At 60.6% G+C, this 23,481-nt stretch overlaps 1 protein-coding gene across 2 annotated transcripts; it reads right to left on the bottom strand.

Annotated features, from left to right (window-relative positions):
• Positions 1-1,442: 1,442 nt before the first annotated feature.
• Positions 1,443-22,449, bottom strand: PPP2R1A (protein phosphatase 2 scaffold subunit Aalpha). 2 transcript variants are annotated; one of them, XM_037517062.2, is made up of 15 exons: positions 22,216-22,449; positions 14,766-14,856; positions 14,035-14,135; positions 10,105-10,337; positions 9,257-9,404; positions 9,016-9,171; positions 7,704-7,818; positions 7,534-7,604; positions 6,999-7,133; positions 6,084-6,257; positions 5,831-5,891; positions 5,119-5,273; positions 4,217-4,359; positions 1,990-2,081; positions 1,443-1,872 (listed from the first exon to the last, which is right to left on the bottom strand). In XM_037517062.2, the coding sequence occupies exons 1-15, from the start codon at positions 22,291-22,293 to the stop codon at positions 1,856-1,858; spliced, it is 1,770 nt and encodes a 589-aa protein (XP_037372959.1). In that variant the 5' UTR covers positions 22,294-22,449; the 3' UTR covers positions 1,443-1,855. The 2 variants fall into 2 exon arrangements, with proteins under 2 accessions (XP_037372959.1, XP_054553312.1); XM_054697337.1 differs by lacking the exon at positions 22,216-22,449 and adding an exon at positions 20,345-21,478 and having other exon boundaries at positions 1,444-1,872.
• Positions 22,450-23,481: the final 1,032 nt, after the last annotated feature.

Here is a 23,481-nt window from a genome sequence, read left to right as displayed (position 1 = left end):
AGGAGAGGTCTGCCGCACCATGTGGGACCCTCGCCAGTGGCCGGGATCGAACCGGTGCTACAGGCTGCAGACAGCTTCGCAGTGCGGCGCTCAACCACCTGCGCCACCAGGGAAGGCCATTATTTCTAATGGTTTTTCAGTCGAGTCTTTAGGGTTTTGATATATTATTGTGTCATCTGCAAAGAGTGATCCTTCTTTCCCCAGAGTGCCTTTCTTCTTCTGGCCTAATTACCGAGACTAGGACGTCCAGCACATGGTTGACGGAAGTGGTAAGAGGATGTTCTTTTCTTAGTCCTGCTCTTAGAGGACATGCGCTGTAGAGACGTAAGCCCACCGCCCTGTGACCGCTGGCTGGAACGTTCCTCTGCAGCTCCTGGAAGGTTGCCTCCTAGGGCTGTGCATTCACCGTCTGCTGAGGGAGGGTGTCCCAACCCCGACCCCGCCTCACCAGCTCACGTCTTTCAGTCCTTCAGAAATGCGTATCCTAGGAAAGGTGCATGTTTGTTGTGGGGGGGCGGGTGCGCCAGGAGGGGCTGGGTTTAAGTCATAGGCCCTGCCCCGTGACAGCACTGAATTACCGAGGAAGTGCTGAGTCCCCTTCACCTCACCCCCAGCTCCCAGCAGGGTAACAGGCCCATGGTGACACGAGGGCTCGGGCTCGGCTGGTGAAGTCACCTCGCCACTTGCCGCCAAGCCCCCTCCTGCCCACAGAGCCTGACCTCACTCCAGAGTCCCCAGAGCCACCCACACGCACGGCCATCGTGGTGGCTCCTGCACCTCCCGGGGCTCCTCGGCTCAGCTAGAATCCAGGCGACCTGCTGAGTGATGAGCCCAGACCGTTGCCTCGACAGTCTCCCTGTCTCCCCACCTAGGAATGTGTCCCAGAAGCTGTGTCTGTGCTTCTGTCCACGTGTTATTTGGTCACCTAGCTGGTCAGGTGACCGCCCTGGGAAGAACCTTGAGTCTGGGCAGCCCACCCCAGCGAAGCATCGGTGCCTGTGTTTGGGGCGGGGGGCGGGGGGGAGTGGGCAGGAACAGACACAGGGGGGTGGGGCAAAGTTGCTGGCTCCTCCCCATCAGAGCCTGATCGCCCCAGGTCCGTCTCCCTCAGTGAGTTAGAACCATGTCTGCCACACACCGTGACCCACTTTACATGTGTTAACCCACTTCGTCTTCACAAGCAGCCCCATGACCTAGACGTCCTGCCAGGGACCAGCTATGGCAGAGGCTCGGCCGCCTGCTCAAGCTCACAGAGACTGACTGGGGGGCCAGCTTCAGGCCCCGGCGGCCGCCCCAAGGCCCCTGCTCTCACCAGCGCAGGAGGGGCCGGGGGCTGCAATGCTGGCCGTGGACCTCGGACACCCCGCCCTGGAGGTCTCTAGAGCATCCTCCGGACCTCAGGTCTCCCAGACAGAACGGTGGACCTCGGCCCTGCTGGGGTGCCTCCTCCGCACCAGTGATGCGACCAGAGCACCAGCTGTTTCTAGACCTTTATTTCTCTGTGAAAAGGGGGGAGGGAAGGAATAAAATAAAAACGACACAGTTGACACAAAAAACCCACTGAGGGGACAGGGAGGCGGAGAAGGCAAGAGGAGGGGTCCACAACAGCAGCAGGACCAAGTGACCTGATGGTCACACTTCTCCCCCCGCCGGATGCAGGCAGGGCCCTCCCAAGGGTCGCCGCCCTGTGGCGCCGAGTGCCCCGCCCCAGGGAGGTGGGCGGTGAGGCTGCAGAGGAGGAACCGTGCGGGGAGGGCCCGGGTCAGACCATGCACCGGGAGTGACAGCCAAGCCCCACCGTCTCCCCGAGGGGGGCTGGACGCCGCGGATGGCGGGTGGCAGCTCCACTTCAACATCAGGCAAGAGACAGAACTGGGGACAGAACAGCAGAGTGAGCATCACAGGGAGCCCCACACCTGCTCCCACCCCTCCCCGCCCTGGCACGGCCCAGACCGCCCTCTCAGGGTCTCCGCAGCCTCCATGCCTCACCAGTCAGAGCCTCCTGGGCAAAGTACTTGACGTCCACGTCCTGGTCCTGGGTCAGCTTCTCCAGGATGGGTTTGACCTCACTCTGCAGTGTGCTGCAAGTGGAGGGCAGGGTGAGCGGGTGGCGCGGGGTCTGGGGCCCGGACACAGACACCCTCGTGGATTCAAGCGCAGAGAGGCACAGGAGGGTCAGGCCGTCTGGACCGGTCCCCAAGTTCAGGGGTTGGGCAGTTGAACACTCATCACTCGCCCCTCAGAGGCTGCCGGGTATGGGTCTGGGTTCCCGCCACGCGCAGTCTGGGAAGGCGTGGCAAGCGCCGAAGGGAAATGCTGGAAGTGTGTGGCTTCAGCCCCCAGACCTGGCACAATGGGAGCCGCACACGTCACTGGTTCCTGGTGACCAGGAGAACCCCACCATGCTGCGGGCAGCACGTCGCTCGCTGTCCAACAATACAGCATACAGCCCTGGACTTTCTAGTGCTGCTTCAGTGAGCCAGGCCTCGTCGAGGCATCAGCCAGCCCACTCACTGCCGGTGGAGGGGGGCGAGCCCAGCCCAAGAGCAGCTGTGCCAGCCGCGGCCCCGCGGCGCTGAGGAGCCCTCTGCTCTTGCGGAAGGGGCCCAGGGAACCTGTCTGCACCGAAAGCCCATTCCCAGGGGGAGCCGAGTGTCTGCTGAAACTACAGGGGGGAAGTTGTGTCTGCAAACAGACGCAGAGAGAGGCATCACAAGCGCAATTTAAGCCTCTCCCCTCGGCTGACAGAGGCTCCCAAGCACCGCTGCGCTCGCTCCCATCACAGCTGCATGTCCTCCTTTGAGCATGGGGCATAAAAGGAAGCACCAGGGTGTCCTCTGAGTGAGAGCGTCACCGTGCGGGCGCAAACTGCAGGCTTTCTTCTTCACAGCCCAACTCGAGGTGGAGCAAAGCGGGGCCCGCAGACAGATGTTTGCGGTTTCCACAATGGCGGCCACCATGAGGGCCTCAGACATGAGCACGGCCTGTTTGTTCCTGGGCGGGCGCCAGGAGGGGAAGTGTTGCGCCCATCTACTCACTTCCGGGGTGACTGGATGGCCTGCCTCTCACAGCCCCGCCCGGGGAGCAGGGCGCCAGGGCCCACGACACCTGTGCTCACACCATGGTGGAGTCGGGAGGCTCAGCTGGGGAGGGCGTGTGTGTGGGGGGATGTGCGTTCTCCTGACGGCTAGTGCCGAGCGCCTTGCCACCCCAGACCTGGAATCACCCGTCCGAGGCTTCCCCCACCTCCTGTCCTACTGATCTGCGGAAGAGCACTCTGGCTTCGTTCTCCGCCACAGCGCGTCCTGCCTGTGCCGCCTGCCTGCCGGAGGCCGGCGTGTCCACTCTCATAACAGGGTCTCTGGACCAGGGTCTTCAATTTACTGAAAACCAACTCATCCGCCTTTGGCGGCTACTCAACAAAGCTGTGTCCACCGTTAAGTCCTGAGGGTATCGGCCTACATTTCCTTCTAGAATTTTCACCCTCTGGTCTCTCATCCCTTATTTGCTCGTGAACTGAGGTGGGAGGTTCTTGGCTCTGGTGGGCGCCCACCCACTCCACCCCCGCTGACTGCTGTGGCACCTGCTGCAGACTCGGGGCTGGTTTCTGTGCCCTCGTTCTACTCCACCGAGTGATCTGAACTCTGTTGTGCTGACGCCCACTTTTCTCTTGCCACAGACATCACCTGTCCTGGCGTCACAGGCCTTAGTCTACCGCCTTTGCTCTTTAGGGTCACCTTGGCTGCTTCAGATCTTTGCATATTCATGTTAACTCCAGAATCAACTGGCAGAACTTCCATTGGCAGAACATGGTGAGACGGGCTGGTATTTGTCCCATCCGTGAACACCATGTAGCGCTTTCATTTCTCAAAGCAAATGTTATAGTTCTCACTAGAGACATTGCAGTTTTCAGTAAACCTTCTCCTAGGTGGATGATGACCCTGGTGGAATTATAAATCACACACACAAACACGTGAGCCTCTCCGTTTTCTAGCACTTTGCTGCTCGCACAGAACTGCCGCCTTGGCAGCCCTCCCCTATGTGCGGGAGGTCACGTGGCCTCTCAACCCACAACTGAGCTGAGGAGCAGAGGGGTTACAGATGGGCCAAGGTCACGAAGCAGGCAAAGGGCAGTGCCCGCCTCACCCGAGGCTCTCCCTGCAGAGCTCAGACAACATGCCCGGGGGCCTGCTGGTGAGTGCGGATGCCACCTCACCTGTTGTCCAGGATGGGCCCGATCTTCTGCAGGGACTTGGCCACGTTGAAGCGGACGTTGGCCACAGGGTCCCCGGCCATCCGCAGCACGGTGGGCAGCATGTGCTTGGTGGTGATGTCCTGCCCGCAGACCTCCGACAGCACCTGGGAGCCAGGGCAGCACAGGCTGATCACCCGCCCTCGGGCCTAGAGGAAGCTGAGCCCACTCGGGCAAGGCGCTCTCCTGAGTCCCCCCTCACCCGCCGCTCACTGTCTTCCCGTCCCTGCCCGTCCACAGCCTTCCCTTCACTCCTGGGGGTGGGACTTGGCTCCTGATCCCCAGGGTCCCCAAGGGGAGGCCTGGGAAGGAATGATCAGAACTCTGAGTTACACTGGTTTTTAAATCCTGTCCTTTGATTTTCGGCCACGTGAACACTTTTTTCAAGGGGACAGACAGGAACATACTTGCACAAGACTTCTGCTGACCTGGCCCTGTGCCCACAGAACCAGGCCGACCCTCGCCACATGAGGAGGCAGCATATGACCAGATTCCAGGCCAGGAAACCAACTACCTGGCCACAACTACCTGGCTCGTTCTCCACAGTTGCAGCCGGCACGGCAGAGCGCTAAGGTCTGCCTGTGAGGCCTGCACGCTCAGCCATCACGCCACGCACACACTTTTTGCACACATTGTGCAGAAGGAGGCCACTCCCGGCGCCATCACTTCTCCTCAGCCCTGGATCCCTGCCACACAGGCAACACCCCCAGAGGCCCCGTGAGGCTGACAGTCCAACCTCAGGGCCGGAGTTCCCCAGGGGGCAGACCGCGACTCCATAGCCCACCACGTCCCGCTCCCGGGTCTGTTCTCTCTGCCAGCCCTCCTCCCCGGGTGCTCCAGTTCCCAGTGGCCGGCGGGCTGCTCACGTTGATGCAGAAGAGTGTGGTCATGCGGTGCAGGTAGTTGGGGTCTCCAGACATGGCCAAGACCTTGGGGATGATAGTGGCGTGGGCCCACTCCTTCCCAAACTTCTCCACCAGCTTCTTCAGGTTGCTGGTGGCCGCCTCGCGGATGGCATAGACTGCGGGAAGGGGAGGTGGGTGTGATGGCGATGTGGTGGGGCTACGTGTACTCACGGGCGCCTACCGCAGCCCTGGGCCAGGCCAGCGACCACCGAGCCTGGGGGAGAGGGCTCAGCATGCCCCACATGGGGCTCCCCATGCGTGTCTCCTTGGCATCCCCCATGGGATGCTGGCTCATTTCAGAGGAGCCCCGGTGCTCCAGAAGCACCCGACTCCACGCATGCTCTGGTGCCTGACACAGACGGCCCAGCCACTTGACCGCGCTCCACAAAGCCACAAGCCCGTGTCCGATCAGGCCGAGATGGAGATGGGCTGAGACAGCCACGAACGGGGGCTCATGAACGTGGGTTCAGTGCTGAGCCTGGCCTGCTGCACTTGGCTTCCAGGGGCGGGCTCAGGCCCCACTACCTAGGCAGCCCCGGGCAGCCGCCCTGTCCCCCCACCCTGCACATGTCCAAGGCTCTAGAGAGCAAGGAACCCAGTCGCTACGTGCATCTGTCAGTGCCACCCACACCCCGCCAGAGCCCCACTTTCCCCGGCCTCTGCAGGCACTCACCGTGATCCACCAGCCAGGCCATGCACAAGGAGTTGAGTTTCTCATCAAAGAACTCCACCCCCTGCAGGAGGGAAGCAGGGAGGAGGTTTCCAGGGTGCCCCAGGAGGGTTCCTCAGCTTCCCCGGTGGACTCTCCTCCCTCCCTCAGCGCTGATCATTTTCAAGGCCCTATTTCCTCGTCCTCCTTCCCTACACGGCCCTCCCAGTCCAGGTGGCCGTCACCGCGCCGACTCCCGCCCCGGCATCACGCTCACCAGCTGTCCAGCTAGCAGGGGCATGTACTCGATGATGGCCAGTCGCACCCGCCACTTGGCGTCCTCCGCCAGCTCCACGATGGCAGGGAGCAGGGACTGTGACAGCTGCCGGATGCCAATGACCTCGTTCACGCAGTCCAGGTTGGAGATGATGTTCAGCCGCACCTCTGGGCACTGAGGGGAGCATGGAGATCAGATGGGGGCCCAGCACACAGCAACCCAGGACTGGCAAAAGGAGCCCTCTCACCCAGACAGTCCACCCTCCTTCTCTGGCCACCATTCCCAAGGCCCCGGCTGCCCAAGCTTCTCCAACACTAAACACACAGGCATGGTCACATGACCAGCTCTGGCCAGTGAGGGGCGTGGGGTGAGGGCGGGTGTGCTGAGCACCATCCTTGGGGTCTGGCTGAGAGGATTAGGCCTGCTGCTGTCCAGGGCACAGAGATGGGGGAACTCATAGTGGCCACCTCAGACCCAGGGAGTGCTGCAGTCGGCAGAGGCCAGTCCCAGTGCAGGCCCAGTCACCTCTGGGCTGCTGTGAGGAAAGGATGCCAGTATTTAAGCCTGTGGCTCCAGGGTCCTGTGGTGCAGAGTCAGCCTGATTCCACGTGGGCACAGGGAGACACACACACACGCGCGCCCCCTGGATCACAGAATCCAGGCAGCCCTGCCTCTCTCTGCCAGTTTCTGAGGACCAAAACCGTCTGCTTTGTTCTCTGGTCTCTGGAAGCCAGGACAGCAGCAGCACGGGGGAAGGACCGGGCAAAACGAGTCTCAGACGAGTGAGTGGATGTGGGCCACCTCACCCACAATGCACAGCCCCCGGGGCCCAGGTGTCAGCTGACAGGGCCAGCAGTCACAGGCAACCCAGCAAGGCAGCCAGCCCACCTGCGCTCAGAGCCCCCGCGGGCCTACCTCATCCTTCAGCTGAGCCAGGAAGAGGGGCAGCAGGTGCTCGATGGTGTTGTCCTTGCCCAGGATGGGGGAGAGGCCCATGATGACTGACGCCAGGGCGGACTTGACGTGCTGATTGGCATCTGACACCAGCTCCTGGGAGGGGGATGGGAGGGGGAAGCCTCTGGGATCCAATGCCACGTGGCCTGACGGCTAAGAAGCCCTGAGGACGGCCGGTTTGGCCCCGAGTCCCACGTGCCACTGAGCGCCCAGGGCAGCTGGGCTCCCGGAGTGTCCAGCCTGCTTCCAGAAACACTGGCCCTGCCCTTGCAACCATCCCCAAGCCCCTTGGAGGGGGGAAGCGCTTCTGCCTCCACGGTCAGCCCTGAGCCTCATACGTCATCTCCACTCGTAGCCCCAAGGGCTTCAAACCCCAGACTGCCTGGTCCTGGAGGCCGGGCACTCAGCTGCCTCTGGCTGACCCTCAAAGCCCGTCTCCACCCCTTCTCTCAGAGGCTCAGGGCTGCTCTGTTCCCTGGCCCAAACCCCTCATTACCTTGATGCAGGGCAAGATCTGGGTCATGATCACATTCTCCCGACAGTCAGCTGAGAGGTTTTCACAGAATTCTGGGGGCAAAGAAGGGGGCAGGAGATGAGATGCATTGCCCGTTTCTGCACCTGGCCCGACACCCACCCACTTGCTGTGTTCTGGCTGCCAGCACCAACCTTTGACCTTGTGGGAGGCTGCGGCCCTCACCTCGGCCTCACAGTCCTTCATCAGGTTCTGGAAGGCGGGGACCAGGTCTGTTTTGGTGATCTCGGGCCCCACTGCTTTCTGGAGCTGCAGGTGGGAAGGCAGAGGGATGAGAGGGCAGGGAGGGACTGGCTGAATGACACCAAATTTTAAGTTACAAGCTCCAGAATCCAGGCCAAACATGTGGCCCGTGCAGTGGGTCTACCCCAGCGCCAGGGGCCCGAGGGACAGTAGGGGCTGAGCACTGCAGGACAGGGGCGTGAGGCTGGGGCCCGAGTGTCCGGCTGGATTCTTGTGACCCTGGAGAGGCACAATGAGGAGCTTGAGGGCACTGAGGCACAGTGCCGTGGTTTGTGCTAGACGTGACGATAGCCGTGCTGACCAGGTCGGTCAGGGTTCTCTGTTACCCAACCCGAGACCAGCCAAGCTTTTGAGTTACCTATGTCTGTACTTTTAAAGACTGGTCACCAAAGCGAGTGCTATTTTTGTGATTAACGTAAAACAATAGAGACTAAGGGGAAAAAGGCCGGCAGGTCCAGCCCGTCTCACGGCAGCAGGCGGGGAGGCAGGGGTTCTAGGGAAGGAGAAAGACGCTCGTGGGCTTCTGTGGCTGGGCACTGGCACACCCCAGCAGTCCCACATTTGCGGGCTTGTTGCCCCGAGTCCAGGCCAGGCAGAGCCACCGTGTCCACGGGAGCATGGGGGTGCTGGGCAGCGGCCTGTGGCTCCTCAGTCTTCCTAACAAATAGCCATGCACTTAAGAGTATCCCTACACCTCCCCCAAATCCATGGAAGTCCTGACGCCCCAGTACTCTAGATGTGACTAAAGACAGGACATGTAAAGAGGCGACGGAGGGAAGCGAGTCACCAGGGAGGTTGACCCAGCCACGACTGGTGAACCCCAAGAAGCGGATGACCACCGAGACCTCATCGGGACAGGGAGGCGCCATGTGGACAACTGGGGAGAGGGACTGGAGTGCTGCCACTCACACCTGCTTTTACCTTCTGGCTCCCAAACAGCGGGGAGTAAGGGTCAGTCTGTACGGTCTTTCCTGTGGCCGCGCCACACACCAGTGGACTCCCCGCCCTCCTGAAGGGGCAGCTGATGCGGCCGGGACACGCTCTGCCTGCGGTGCTCACTCTCAGCCCAGACCTCGGCGGCCCTCGTCCTCACAGACTACTGCTCACGCCCCCATGACTCCACCCGGCTGACGACAACCCACAGCCCAGCCACCCCCTCGGGGCCTCAGTCTCGCCGCTGCAACAGGCTGTCAGTGGACCCACCTCCGTGAACTTGTCGGCCACCATGTACCGGACACGCCAGGACTTGTCCTCAGCAGCCTGGCGCAAGGTGGGCATCACCAGGGCCTCCAAGTCCTCCTGGGGCAGGAGCTGGGCGATGTTCACGCATGCCTCCACTGCCAGCAGCCGCACCGAGTCCTGGGGGGCGGCACAGGCGGGTGAGCAGCGGGCTCCCTCTAGGATGCGGGGCCCAGCAGAGGGAGGGGAGGGGTGCAGAGCCCACCTGCTCGTCGGAGGCCAGGTTGGAGAACATGGGGATGATCTCACTCTTGACATTGTCCAGCTCCAGCACCTTGGCGAACTCCCCCAGCTTGGAGGCTGCGGCCCGCCGCACCATGGGGGTGTCATCTGAGCACAGGTTCCGGAAGTACCTGGATGAGATGGGGCACGGAGTAGGCTCCCTGGGACTCCAAGGCAGCAAGTAAGGGTCTCCCCATGCTAGAAATGGAGCTGATATAAAGTGCTCCCCCACCCCAGTCCAACCTGGCCCAAGGTCACTGTGAGGTTCAAGGAGACCGTGTGTTTGACACTCAGCAGCCCATGTGCGCCAAGTCCAGGCAAGCAGGGAGCTGACAGCTCCTCGGAGCCCAGGTACGCAGCCTGGCCACTCAGCAGCCTGCTCCACGGGGGCCTCCCGGCCGAGGGCAGTGGGAACCAGGGTGCTGGCAGGAGAACTCACTAGATTGTGCCACTGGTGGAGGGACAATGTCCAGAGGGAGGGGAAGACAAGTGTATTAATGGGAAATTTTAATCCAATTAAGTGCATTTCCATTGCCTTCTTCTGGAAGGCAAGTCCCACCTATGAGAACCGTGGGGTACCTTGCCAGAGGGGGCTGGCTGAGGGCTCACTGCACTTCCAGGGGCCTGTGGGCACCTCTGCTTTCGGCAGGGAGCCATCCACTTAAACCCTCATCGCACGGGAGGAGGGAACAGTCAGCTCCACTCCCTGCACGAGCCAGCCAGGACGACACTAGGCCAGGTCCCTCCAAGGCTGCGGGAGCTCAGGGGACCCCTAACCGGAGCTAAGGCAGGGGGCTGGGGGCTGCTCAGGGGCCAGAGCAGGGGACTCACTGTCGCAGCTCTGCCTTGACGGCACTGGACACGCGTGGGTAGCAGACGGAGAAGAGACCGCAAGCCGAGGTGCGGGAGGTGAACCAGTCGCCGCCCGCCAGCCGCTTTACCAGCGGCACGAAGTGGGCCTCGAGGTCGGAGGGCGAGTGCTCGTGCGAGATGGCCCGCAGGGACTCCACCGCCTTGTCCCGCACCACCGTCTCTTCCACTGTGGCCAGCGACTCCAGGGGCGGCTGCAGCACAGAATACCTGTCACCATGTGCGCTTCCTGTAGGCACACCTCCACCGAGAAGCCTTCCCTGATCAGCCTCCCAGCTTTCATCTGGTGTGCCTTCCCTGAAAAGCCCCATTTATCAGCTCTGGGAGGGGTGTGGTAGGGTGCACGTGCCCCCATCATCTGTCACTTTCTGGGGAGAGCCACAGCTGTCCCCAGTGCGCTAAGACAGTGACCCAGGGGGACGCCATGTCTGCGTGCTCTCGCAGGGCCACTGAGTCAGCCCACTCCAGCGACCTGCTCTGACCAGCCAAATCCCACGAAGCAGGCGCATCCCATCACCCGCGGCTATCTCTGTTCATAGAGGAGAAAACTGCGCCAGCAAAGGCGGGGCTCCCTGTCCGAGCCAGCACAGCTGCAGGCAGAAGGGACAGTGGGCCCTGGCCTGGAGATGCCCCAGCCTGGACAGCAGCTGCGGCCTGGGACTCATCATAGCACCCGCTGGCCCATCCAGGCCGGGGCTCGTGGCTGCTCACTATGTCACTGCAAGGCCTGGGTGGCTGTGCTCCTTGGGGACAGCTGGCTGGCTCAGGGGTGTCCCCCGCTGAGCTCCTAGCACACACGGGACTCAATAACCAAATGAGGGGGACACTCACTTTCTCCTAAGCTGTTCAAACAAAGGCGGGCAGGCCTACAGTCAGAAGTCCAACCTGGCCTGACAGGTACAGAAGGCGAACTGAGGTCATCAACGGTAAGGCCTCCGGGGCCCAGGCAGGCAGTAAGGTGGAGCAAAGCGCAAAGGTGACAGGAGGGGACAGCAGAGAAAGGCAGAGACTGCAAACTGGTCAGGGGCAGCCTGGGAGCACGGGCCACATACCTGCTGTCCCCACGGGGAGCTCGCAAAAGCAGCCTGGCTTTCCAAGAGGGCCGGGGTGTCACAGGTGAAAAATCACCTTTAACCCACGCCACTCCCTCGTGGGCAAGCCTGTGAGGCACCGTGCAGGACCCCTCACATGAGGGGCAGGTTCACAGAAGTAGGAGTGGGGCGTAGAGTCTGCTTACAGGGCAGGGAGCATGAGAAGCCCCGATGAAGCTTCAAGGGCAGTGGGGAGATGAAGAGCAGGGGCCTGCGCCGCAACGTGCCCACAGTAGGCTGCAGAGCCACGCACTTAAAGATGGTTAAAATGGCATTTTATTTTGCAATAAAAAAATATTGGGCCTCCCTGGTGGTGCAGCGGTGCAGCGCTGGGCTGCGAAGCTGCCCGCAGCCTCTGCAGCACCGGTTCGATCCCCGGCCGCCGGCGAGGGTCCCACAAGGCGCACAGACCTCTCCTGCCGCGCCCGCTGCTCCCCTCAGCAGTGTCCTCCTTCTGTCTGTCTGTTCTCCCCGCTCTGGCTCTGGTGAATTCTCTCACCCTCCCGCGCTTCTGACTGTACCCAGTGCTTGTATAAATAAATAAATAAATCTTTAAAAAAAAATTTTGTTTTTAAATTTTAAGTCTCCTTTGGAGAAGGTTGGCAATGATGGCTCCTGAAGGAAACTGTGCCTGCCAGGGCACACCTGTCATAGGGTCACCCTGGGCAAGGTTTCAGGCTAGGAGTGACTCACGGGGTGTGGCCGCAGGTGTGGGGGGGTCACCCACTGCCGCAGGGACTCGGTTCCCACGCCCGGCTGGCATACAGCAGGAAGCCAGTCAGCTGCCCCAGTGACTAAGTGGAGCTCAGGGTAATCCGTCCTTCTCCCAGAGGCCCTCCCCAGCGGGGGACTACAGAGTCAGGCTCTTCCAGGGCGCTGCCCGGACCACCCATGGCAGGTCCACCCAGGCCTCCCACAGCACAGCCCCGAGGAGTCAGGCTTCAGGGCCAGGCCCAGGAAGGAGGTGCCAGGGAGTTCCAGGGCTGCTCTCACAACGTCCAGGGCCCCTCAGGACAGGGGGTGTACTCTCAGACCTGAGGCCAAGGAGGGGTGGGTGGGGGTCCTCCTAAAGTCTTCTGTGCTGTTCTGAGTCCAGAGTTTTGGTCAGAGTCTCAGAGATCAAAGGGATCCCCAATTCCAAAAGGGCTAAGACACGGAAGCATCACTTGCTATCATTACATGGGTCCCGAGAAATCAATTGTTTCATTAGAGAACCAGGGCTAGGCCAGGCCTCTGGCTTCCCACACCCACGGCCGAGCTCCTATCTGTGGGATGAACAAAGTGTACAGCAGGCATTCTCCATTCCCTATGACTTGTCACAAACCAACCTATGTGCCACCTCCTCCAGGAGGCCTTCCTTGATAGCTGCCCCACCCCAGCCTAAGGGCTGCTCTGGGCTTGGAACACGGTGACCTGACTTGCGTGTGGGTTCCCAGCCTGCTGGCCCACAGGGCCGCAGGACATCTGCTCTCTGATGGAACCTCATGGGTACCCGTCCTGGGGGTCACTGAGACTGCTCCCCAAAAGGAAGTGTGGGATGACAGGAATTTCCTTTGCTGCGAGTATCCTGTGGGGGCACTGCCGATGCCCCTCATCCCACCCTGTCTCCCCAGCAGCCAAGTGCCCTCTGGCTGCAGGCCCCAGGGGTTCTCAACAGGGTTTTCTGGTCCTCAGAGCTCCGAGAAGCTGCTGAAGGCTATGAAATCTCTCCTCAGCAAAGCTGGCCAGGGCCGGAGCTGCAGAAAGCTCCAGGGAGGCATGGCCCCTTCAGGTTGGTCCGTGACCTCACCACATTCCTGGTATGCAGCCCTGAGCTGTGCAAAAGAATCACACTCCTGCTCGATTTCAGTGTATCACACGCAAATTATACCAAGCACAGAGGCAAGCCAAGACGCCGCAATTCCAAGGCAACGATCACATTGCCTTGGACCTGAGGCTGCTTGGGAGAAAACACTGACCGTGTGTGCTCGAACCCAAAAGGCCGCCCGTTAGCAGCAGTACTGGCACTCACATACCACCTGGGGGGCCCCCACCGACAAAGCTGCGCAACACTATCAAGTACAGGCACCGCAGCAAAGAAGGGCACCCCGGGAACAGTGAAAGCAAGTGACTGAGGGGACGAAGAGGCGGGGCCGGAAGCAGGGCTCCGAGAACTATGAAAATCAAGGGACTGGGCAACCTCTAAGGCGCTCCCCAGAAGATAGGCGCCTCCCCGATCTCCCAGACAGCAGCCCTGGGAGCCCGTGATGCACCCCTGTGCCCAGCCATCACTAGCCCGAGCCCCCAGGTGGTGGCGGCATGGGGCTGGGGACAGCCAGGAGGACGCACCAGGTGGATGGAATACCAGTGCTGCCCAGAGAGGCGGAACACTGGCCTGCGGGTGCAGCTAAGCCCTGAGGGGCGGGCAGCCACGCTCAGTGAGTGCCGCAGGCCCAGCATGGCCACAGGATCCCAGGCGGCCATCAGGACAGGATGCAACGGCTCTCGCTTTACAGACGAGGACAGTGTAGCACAGAGAGGTGAGAAACTCCCAAGTCACATAGCAAATGACTCCACAGCTCCGGCTGTGAGCAGGGTGTGGGGTGCGGGTGGGGCTGGCACGGCCAGGCAGGTGGCCGGCCCGCGACTGCTAAGGGAGACGAGTGCAGCTGAGGTGTGGTGACCTCACTGCCAATGAGCTGCACGAACAGAAGGCCCAAGGCTCCTCTTCAGGGACGGTAACCTCGGCCTCCCCTACGGCTCCCCTCCCCGCCCCGCCCCAGGGGCAGCAGAGGGCCTCCCGCCGGCCCCGCAGACTCACCAGCAGGCAGTGCACGTACTCGGGGCCACCCACCAGGGTGGTGAAGGCTCCCAGCTGCTCCGCCAGGGCCAGGAGGACCTCATCCTCGTCGTAGATGGTGTCTGTGGACCAGATGGGCTGGGTCAGTGCCCCAAGACCGAGCCTCCCCAGACTCCCGGCATTCAGCTGCCCACCGACACCCGGGCTGGTGGAGATCAGGGCTTGGGCTGGGGAGGGGAGATGGGGCCGCTGGGGACACAAGTGCAGCCGCCTGGGAAGTGAGGGCACGGTCGTGGGGGCTTGCGGCTGGGGGCACGTCTCCCCTAGGACTGCTCTCTCTGCTCTTTTCTTTGCTCTGAGAAGTAAGTGCTCCATCCTGTGAGCCTCAGCTCAGCTACCACTTCCTGGAAGCCTCCTCCGGGGGCAGGCTCAGGCCCCAGCCGCCATGCCACCTCCAACAGACACCCCATGACAGGCCTTGACCCCCCGAGTCCAGGGCTGGCTCCTCTCTGTGTCCAGGTCCTGCTAGAGCAGCCCAGTCCGGCCGCTGAGAGAATGCAGGGGCGTAGAGCACGGCCCCACCCTGGGGTCCACACCCGAGAACCCCTGCCTTGCAGACTCCCGCCCACGGCCATCTCCACCCGCGGCTCTGAGCCCCACAGACACTGGAAAATAGCCGCGAAACCCCCAACAAGAGTGCTCTCGTGCAGCAGGAGCCCCCACGGCGCCCCCCTCCCCCCAGGGCACCGCACCTGTGAGGAAGGGCAGGAGCTCGCTGCGGGTCCTCTCGACCCCGAGGGCCAGCGCGATGGTGGACAGCTTCTTGATGCTGTTGAGGCGAAGCTAGAGAGGAAAGAAAAGGAGAGAGATGGGAGCAAGTCCAGGATGAAGGGAGAGGGGCGGCGCTGGACCCAGCCAGGCCCAGAAAGCCCCAGATCGCAAAGACACGCCACACGGCTGGCAGGAGGCAGGAAGCGACAACAGCCCTTTCCCGGGGCCCACACAGGGCACGGACGCGAGCGTGCCACTCCACTCGGCGCCTCTCCCTCCTTCCCGCGCGGGCCCTCTGCTGCGGCGTGCCTGGGGCCAGCCACCACGGGGCACAGCAGCTCTGAGGACGCGATGCCGGCGGGAGGAGGCAGGCCCAGAATGCAGGAGCAGCAGCCGCTTTCTGAGTCTCAGTTTTCTCACCTGAGAATTGGGGTGAAACCAGCACCCATCGTGGGGAGTCCCTGGAAGCACAAAGCGACACTCCCAGGAGCACCCTGCGCCTGCAGCCCCCGCCTGCTGCCTGTCTGGGCACCCCCCAGGCGGGAGGGGTGGCTCCCCTTCTCCCACGGCGAAAGAGCAGCATCGGCGGACGTTTCCATGGCGGCGACATGGTGGGGAAGGCCTAGGGCTCTCACGCCTCAACTCATCTGCACCCCACAACCACTCAACGAGGTAAATTCTGGATGACCCAACCCCGTTTGATGACCCAAAAAACAAAGGCTCCGAAGCCAAGGAAGCTCACGGTCCGCGGTGGCAGGCTCAGGACTGCAGCCCAGCCACCCGGCTCTCAGCAGAGGCTCTGATGGGACTTGTGGGATTTCAATCTGGGCGGTGGAAGTACACCACAAACCCCCTTAGCAGGTCCGACAATGACCACAAACTTGAAAGAGGTGCCATTAATGACACTAGTGGAACTTGCTGACACTAGACACAGACAGTCCTGATTTCCACGGTGACACTCACAGGCCCCCCAACGCTGTTTCTACTCCGCTCGGTAACGCGCCACGGGAGGAGCAGAGCCGAGAGGCCAGTGAGCACAAAGACGTTATTTCTCCCAGCTGACTCCAGGGTCTACCCTAGAATTCCAGATAGGCCCCGGTTGAGTGGCCCCCCTCTTGGCTCCCCTGCTGGTCAGGCACCCCTTGTTTCAGTGGTGACCCACCCCACCCCCGAGGCGTCTCTGCATCCAGAAGTGACGGGGAGTTAACGTCTGGTCGGAATTAACGTCTGGTCGGGGGATTTGTATGGGCGACTTCTAGAAGTGTCCTTAAGGCAAGATGGGGGTCGCGCCTCTCTTCCTGGCTTTTGCAACCATCTTGGGGCCTTGAGGGAGGGGGAGGCAGAGAGCCTGGGGCTGACATGCCAGAACGCCCTGTCAGCTTGGGGGACCACTAGGCTTTTTGATCTTCAGTCACAAGTACACTTTGAGCTCATTTAAAGTTTCCTACCGCTTGCAGCAAAACTCAATACTAACTCAGCACATGACCCAGTTCTAGACAAAGAGACACAGGCAAGTGGACGGAGAGCTCAGGAAAGGTTCTCCCCTTGCTGAAGGGAGAAGGAAAGAACCTCCCTGCCCTGGGTCAGCTCTGCCAGGACAGACGCCGCAGCCAGCCTGAGGCTGCGCAAGGCGGGCCTGGACGGCGACAGTCTGTGATGACCCCGCGCTGCTGAACCCGTTAGATGGGAAAACAAACCCTCGCTTGTTAAGCGATGGCGGGCTGGGTTCTCTGACAGAGCGCAGCAAGGAAGTGGTCCCCTAATGACATCATGGCCACAAGAGACTCCCCCCGCCCCGCGCAGTGCCCCCGAGTGTGCCTGTCACCTCCAGGCACTCCACACCCGGGGTCAGGGCTGCCTGCGCCCTCAGCACACAGCCCAGCCTCCCGCAGGGACGCTGCCCTGCAAGGAACAGCTGCAGCCGACCCACCGTGGCCAGCCCTCTCTCCCCAGCCATGCGAAACCCCAAGGCCCAAGACTCCCCAGCGCCCCATCTACTGCTCCAGTCCCATTTTCCCTGTGCTTGGGTCTCCTGGACAGTGACAAGGGTCTCCAGGGTCCAGTGACAAGGGTCTCCTGGACAGTGACCGATGAGCGCACACAAAAAAGCCACCCACTCTCCCCACATCTGCACTTGCTTCCTTGGCCTGAGACACAGTCCCCAGAGCCCCCACTGTCTGACTAGTCCAAGTAAAGCCTCTCTCCCCACATACCCTTCTTTGTTCCTCATTTCCCCTCCTCACCAGAATAGTTCTATGCTACCTTTGACTTTTCTTTCTTTCTTTTTTAATAAAAGATTTATTTATTTGTTTGTTTATTTATTTATTTATTTATGCAAGCACTGGGTACAGTCAGAAGCACAGGAGGGTGAGAGAATTCACCAGAGCCAAAGCGGAGAGCAGAAGAGGCAGACTGACGAAATACACTGCTGAGGGGAGCAGCCGCCGGGGCAGGAGACGTCTGCGCGCTATGTGGGAGCCTTGCCGGAGGCCGGGGATCAAACCGGCTCTGCAGAAGCTGTGGGCAACTTCACAGCCCAGGGCTCAACCTCTGAGCCATCAGGGGAGGCCCCCTTTGACTTTCTCTTGACCTTCTGTTTGGTCCCTCTATATTCCACATATAAGTGAGACCACCAGTATGTCTCTTTTTCCTTCTGCCTAATTTCGGCTAGCATCATCCCTTCCCGCTCAAACCATGTTGCCACAAATGGCATGAGTTTGTCTTTTTTGACTGCTAAGTAATATTCCATTGTATGACTACACAACTTTTTGATCTATTTGTCTATTTTGGGACATTTGGGTTGGGAAACATGTCAATTTTTCAGACATAATGAATGGGTGTGTGCAGGGCTCTACCAAGGAGCTGAGGGCCCCTGGCAAGTCTCAGGCATCTCAGAGCTGTAGCTCCCTCAGTCACCAGGTACTGGAGCAGTGTCTGCCTCACAGAATCACTGGGATGATCCAATAAGGAGAACAGAGGTTGCTTGGCATGCAGCAAGCACTCTGTGTTGGCTGCTCCTCTTGTCCCGAACACAAGCTGGGCACAGCAAAAGCCAGAAAAATGTTTATTTTGTAAGTTTTTAAAAGCCCAACTATGTTTTAAAGCGTGCTTTCTGTGTGTCGGGTATAAAACCAGGTACCACTGCACAGGTGTGCTCACCTGTATTCTTAGGACACACTCAGGCGGCAGCTGCCAACTCTGTGCCCTCTCCAGGAAGCAGCGGAGGCACAGAGGGAAGTGTGGGTCTCCACCGAATTCAGGGCAGAACCTCAAACTGAGCCTGTGCTCACCGCCACCACCATTTTTTAAACTCTCAGAAGGCAACCTTCGCCCTCAGCTCAGCCTCACCAGACCCTGGGCTCCCTACAAAAAGCAGAGGCTAGATGCGGCCATGGCAGGTGTGGGAGTGGCCGTCCTGCTTCATGTGACCCATCACATTCATCCGCAGCACAGGCTGGGTGTGTCTTCTACCCCCTTTTCACTCAACAAGACTGTCAAGGCCAGAAGGGCTGGGAACTCCCAAAGTGGTCAGACCAGGGCCTGAAACCTCATGTGCCTCCACCCACGGCTCAGCCTCCTCCCAGTGTTACCTCCAGGCCCAGACTGTGTGTTGCAGGGGAACCCCAGCTTGGTGGTCAAGTGTGTGCCCTGAAACCCACTGCCTTAAGCTAATTCCTACTTTCACCATTTATGAGGTGTGTGACACAGACTGAGCAACTTCTCACCCTTAGTCATCAAATGGGCAGAATTTCAGAATGAAGGTTTGCTATATATGAACGGGGCAGGATCAACATTCAGCACTCTCCAGTGCAAATCTAACACAAACACAAGCTACATAAATTTACACTTTCTAGCACCATTATGAAAAAGTAACCAACAGGGGCCTTGGAGGAACCCACATGGCACAGCAGAGCTCTCGCTGCCCCCCTCAGCAGTGTATTTCAGTCAGTCTGCCTGTTCTGTTCCCCGCTCTGTCTCTGGGGAATCCTCTCACCCCCTCCCCACCCCCCGCATCTCTGGCCTGTACCCTGGCTCTTGTATGCATAGACAAACAAATCTTAAAAAAAAAAAAAAAAAGTAACAAACAGCACGTGAAATTACTCACAACAGTTGGAATTAACTCACTACGTCAGAAATGCCATTCCACACGCAGGCAGTGGGAAGCTTCGCTGAGACGGTTTCTAGTCTCCCCGTTGTCGGAGTCTGAAATGGGCGTGCGTTTCACTTCCAGCCCATCTCATTTCGAATGAGCCACGTGTCAAGTGCTCCACAGCCACGCACAGGAGTGGCTTCGAACCTGACAACTCGAGTCCAGCAAGGTCACCTCACCTGTTAACAGTGAGGCACCCCCGTGGGCAGCTGGAATGTGGGATTTTCACAGAGAGAGGCTGAAATCAAGGATTGGCAATCTCTGTCCTGTGAGGGGCCAGGTAGTAAATATTTTAGGCCCTGTCTCTGTTACAAATATTCTATTCTGCTGTGGCAGGGAAACAGCCACAGATAATAATGGAAACAAATGGGTTTTCAATAACACTTGAAAAAACAAAACCAGAAACAACAAAAGGCCAACAGCAGCTGGGTGTCACTCCTGGTTTAAGCTCACAAGATCTTTCAAGACACAGGCCTTCTCATCTTCACCTCCTAAGTGGCCTTTCTGCTGTTCCCAGAACACACTCTATACACTCCAGCCTCAGGACCTTTGCACTCGTTTCCAGGAGTGCTAGTTCGCGGACAGGCGCAGGGCCTGCTCCTTCCCTCCCCTTCTCGGCTTAACCGTCACCGGCTTCCTTTAGGCATTTCCTTCAAAATTATAAGTCCTCCCCATTCCTGCTTTTTTTCCCTCCATCTGCCTTTCTTTACATTGTTTCTCCTGTCAACCTCCTCAACAACGTGAGCTCCACAAGGGCAGATTTTTGCCTGTTCACATCTGTTGCCCCAGCACCCAGCACGCAGCCCCTAGCACACACCAGGCTCTCCTTAAATATCTGTGAAAGAGCAGCTTCCCTTCAGACTTCAAAGCACTGGAAGTAAAAGTAATGAAAGGAAAAATTAACTGAATTGGAAATGTAAGAAGAAAAATAAAGTCACTTCACCACTGCCTGCCACCTCCCGTGACTGACCCTCCCAGCTCCACCTCCAAACTATGGGAGGCAAAATACAAGCCCCCCACAGATGTCCACACCCAGAGCCTGTGAACACAGAACTCAGTTCCTGTGAACACAGGACTCAGCAGACGTGGTGAAGGTTCAGTGAGATGGGGGGAGAGGAGCCTGGATGACCAGGCGGCTCCAATCGAGTCACACGGATCCTTAATGGGAGACCCTTTCTGGGCTGCTGAGAGGAAGACATGACCACGAAGAACTCTGGGTAGGGGTCACAAGCCAAGAAATGTGGGCACTTCTAGAAGGTAGAAAAGGCCAGGGAACAGCTTTTCCCCTCGAGCCTCTAGAAGGAAGGTAATTCTGCCAAAACCTTGACTTCAGTGCAGCAGGACTACTCAGAGTCCAACCCCCAGAACCGGCAGCTCGTAGAATGATGCTGTTAAGGCCACTAAACTTGCCTCAGGAGTCCCTCGGAAGCCAGCTCCGCCGATCTCTGTGAAAGGTGCATTCCCTCTGCCGGGGCTGCCCTGCATGCTGCGGGTTCCACCTTCACCCACGGAGGCCAGGAGAAGTTCCTGGTGGTGACACTCATAGACGTCTCCTGACACGGCCCATCAACACCTGCGTGCCTCTCTTCCTGCAAGGGCCCCCCCACCTCCTTCCTGAAACTGCTGCTTCTGGTCTCATCCTCCACTCTGCAGCCTCAGGGGAGCCTCCCCATCCAGCTTCCAGTTTGCTGAGTACCCCTGCCCAGCATCTTTGGGCTCCATCCTTGCCGCCTCCGGCTCTTTGCCAACATGGGCTCCATCTTCCCAGACCATTCTTTAAACTGCCCCCCTCTTCATATTCTCCTCAGTGCTTATCCCCAACCAACCCCGCACACACTTCACTTCTAGACATGTTGACCGTTGGCCCACGAGGCCAGGTGAATACCTGTGCCCAGAAGAGGGCCCTTGGCAGAGCAGAGGCCCAGATACCGACTGACTCACTATCACAACATGCGTTGCTTCCTTCCTACATCTCAGCCATACCAAGGCAGTCATGCTGTTTCACATCTGTCCAGGGCATCACATTGGTGTCACCTTCCTGGCCTCAACATCAGGCCTGATTCTAGCAGGTGTTTACTGAACAAATGACTTCGCACAGCAGCCTGGTGAACTAGGTAATGACCCCCACTCCAGAGCAGAGAAAACGGAGGGCTAGAGAGAAAACTCGCCCTCATCCATCAGCGAGAAGTGGAAGAGCCAGGGGTGCAGCCCGTGGGTCTCCAGAGCTTAAGCGCACTAACCGGAAACCCAGAGACAGCCCTCCGCCCTGCTCCACTTTACAAATAGGGAAACTGAGGCCAAAAGGGGGGGACCGGACCTCTTCAATCACCACGCCCAACAACTACACCGAACATCAGGGCCCTCGCACCAGGCCGGACACGGTTCTATTCTACTTGTATCGTTAACCCGTTCAGTCCCTCAGTCCGTCCACGAGGCCGGGCTACTGTTAGCCCGCGTTTGACTGAAAACGGAGGCCCAGGCGGGGAAGGGACGCGCACAAGGTGACAGGCGGGTGGGAGGTGGCGCTGGGCTGGCCGCCCGGAGACCTCGCTTCCGGACCCCTCGCCGCCGGCGCATCCCAGCTCCCACACAGCTGTCAGCCCCTTTAGGAAAATGCCTCCGCCCCCAGGCAATGGGAGGGCCCTAGGGGGGCGGCTCTGGACTCGCGATTCGCTCCTCCATGAAGCTAGCCCTCCGGCCTCGGGACTGGGGGGTTCTCGGAACTGGGGGGTTCTCGTCACCGCCCTCCCCTTCGGGGGTCGACAGCCAAAGAGCGGGCGGAGGGCGGGCAGGACTAGCCGGGCAGCCTTCAGGCTCGGCCGCCCTTCGGGGAGGTTACCCCACGGCGCTGAGTCCCGGCGCCGGCGCCGCCGCCCAGGACGCAGAACAGCTCCGCGGGGCCCGGCGGCCCCTCCCCGGGGAGCAAGCCCCGCGCCTTCCCACCCCCAAGGGCCCGTCGGGGCCGCCGCCCATCAGCGGGCGCTGCCCTTCCGAACCCTGCCCGCCGACCCCCAGGCCCCGGGCCGCCGCCTCCCAGGCCCCGGGCGGCCGCGCGCGCCGGGCAGGCCCGGGACCCCCAGACGCAACCTCGCTGCAGCCCAGCCGACACCCAACCCCCAGCGCCGTCTTATCCGGCCCGGGGACCCGGCGAGATGAGAGCTGGACCCTGATTGGCCGCGGCCCCTTCCGCCACTCCCCGAGAACACTGCGCCTTCTCCGCCGCCGCCGCCCGTGCCCGCGGGCCCCCTCCCCGGCTCCCCGAGTCGCCCGCGCCTCCGGACCTGGACATCCTCGTTGCGGAGCTCGTCTATGAGCACCGCGATGGGGTAGAGCGAGTCGTCGCCGTCGGCCGCCGCCATCTTGGCTCCGTCCCTTTCCTGTCAGACTGCGGCCAGCGCCGTGCTGAAACGGGGGTAGGGCGGGGCCGAGCCGGGGGGAGGAGGAAGGGGAGCGTGGGGACGCCTGAGCCACCTTACAGGGGCCGCCCCGCCGTCATTGGCCGCGCTACGCCCGGCCGAGCCCGCGTTTCTTTGGCCCGACAAATGAAGCCCCGCCCACCGCCCATTTGCCATTGGTCGAAGGGCCTAGATTAGGCTGGCCGGAGTCAAGGAGAAAGAGGAAGACAACGGAAGTACGCGGTATCTTAGCGCGTACTGAGATTGGGCCCGCCCACGTCGCCACTAACAACGGGCAAGACGGGCAGAGCTTCTAGCCAATGAGGGGCAGGAGTGGGCGGTGGCGGAGTCTGTCCTTCTGCGAGTCCCCACGGGAGCTTCTGCGCGTGCGTCCACAGGGACGCGTGACGTCGTGCGGCGCGGGCGCTGCCTGCGGGGCTGGCGGGTGCGGCGGTGACCCTGCGCCGGCCGCGGGCGCGGGGGGAGGGCGTCAGATTATGCGCCCGTGATCAGTGTAGCCGAGGAGGGTGGCTGCGGGCGTCCCTCTGGGCTGATTCCTGGCCCCCAGGCGCGCCTCCCGCCGCCCGGTGGACCCCAGAGCCGCCGCCATCCGAGCGCCTCTGCTCGTTCTGGCCGGAGACCCTTGGCCCCCACTGGGCCTGCTCCCGGGCCGCGTTTCCGCTCGCTTGTCAGATGGCTGCACGGATGCCGCGACGTCGGCTCTGTCCCGGGCACACAGCCACGACCTGCTTCCACCGCCCCCGGGGCGGGCTGCGACTGTCCCCCTGGGTCTGCCCGCGCCCGCAGGGCTCGCTAGTCGCGCCTCCTCACCTCCATCAAGCAGCCACTCCGCCAGGTTCAGGCGCGGGCCTGTACCTGAGGGGTGGGCACCTGCAGGCCTGGGAGGTTTCTTTGCCCTTCACTGCACCACGCAAAGGGCCCGCAAGGCTGAGCTAGACTCGCTCTGCAGCGTCCAAGCGAATTTGTCCAAAGCTCCCCCACCCGCTCACCTGTCACGGAGACCTGTGTGTCTCCCCTGTCCCGGGAGCTCAGGAAGGGCTGGGCCTGCTTTTTGAGGGGGAGGGCTAAAGAGAAGAGTTTCTCTTTCACTGCTGGGCGGATTGAGGGTTGCAGAGCCAAGGAACTCTCACT

The sequence above is a fragment of the Talpa occidentalis genome, unplaced genomic scaffold (genome assembly GCF_014898055.3).
Source record: "Talpa occidentalis isolate TD23 unplaced genomic scaffold, MPIMG_talOcc4v2.1 talOcc4.17, whole genome shotgun sequence".
NCBI lineage: Eukaryota > Metazoa > Chordata > Mammalia > Eulipotyphla > Talpidae > Talpa > Talpa occidentalis.
Note: the sequence above shows the minus strand (reverse complement) of the source record. Positions and strands in the feature narration are given on the sequence as shown.

Coding starts and splice junctions, on each gene's coding strand:
- PPP2R1A (XM_037517062.2), bottom strand. CDS start 22,293: ATGGCGGCGGCCGACGGCGACGACTCGCTCTACCCCATCGCGGTGCTC. Junction 5,892..6,083: donor CCCTGCTAGCTGGACAGCTG/GTGAGCGTGATG, acceptor TCCCTCCTGCAG/GGGGTGGAGTTCTTTGATGA. Junction 2,082..4,216: donor GGGCCCATCCTGGACAACAG/GTGAGGTGGCAT, acceptor CTCCACTTGCAG/CACACTGCAGAGTGAGGTCA.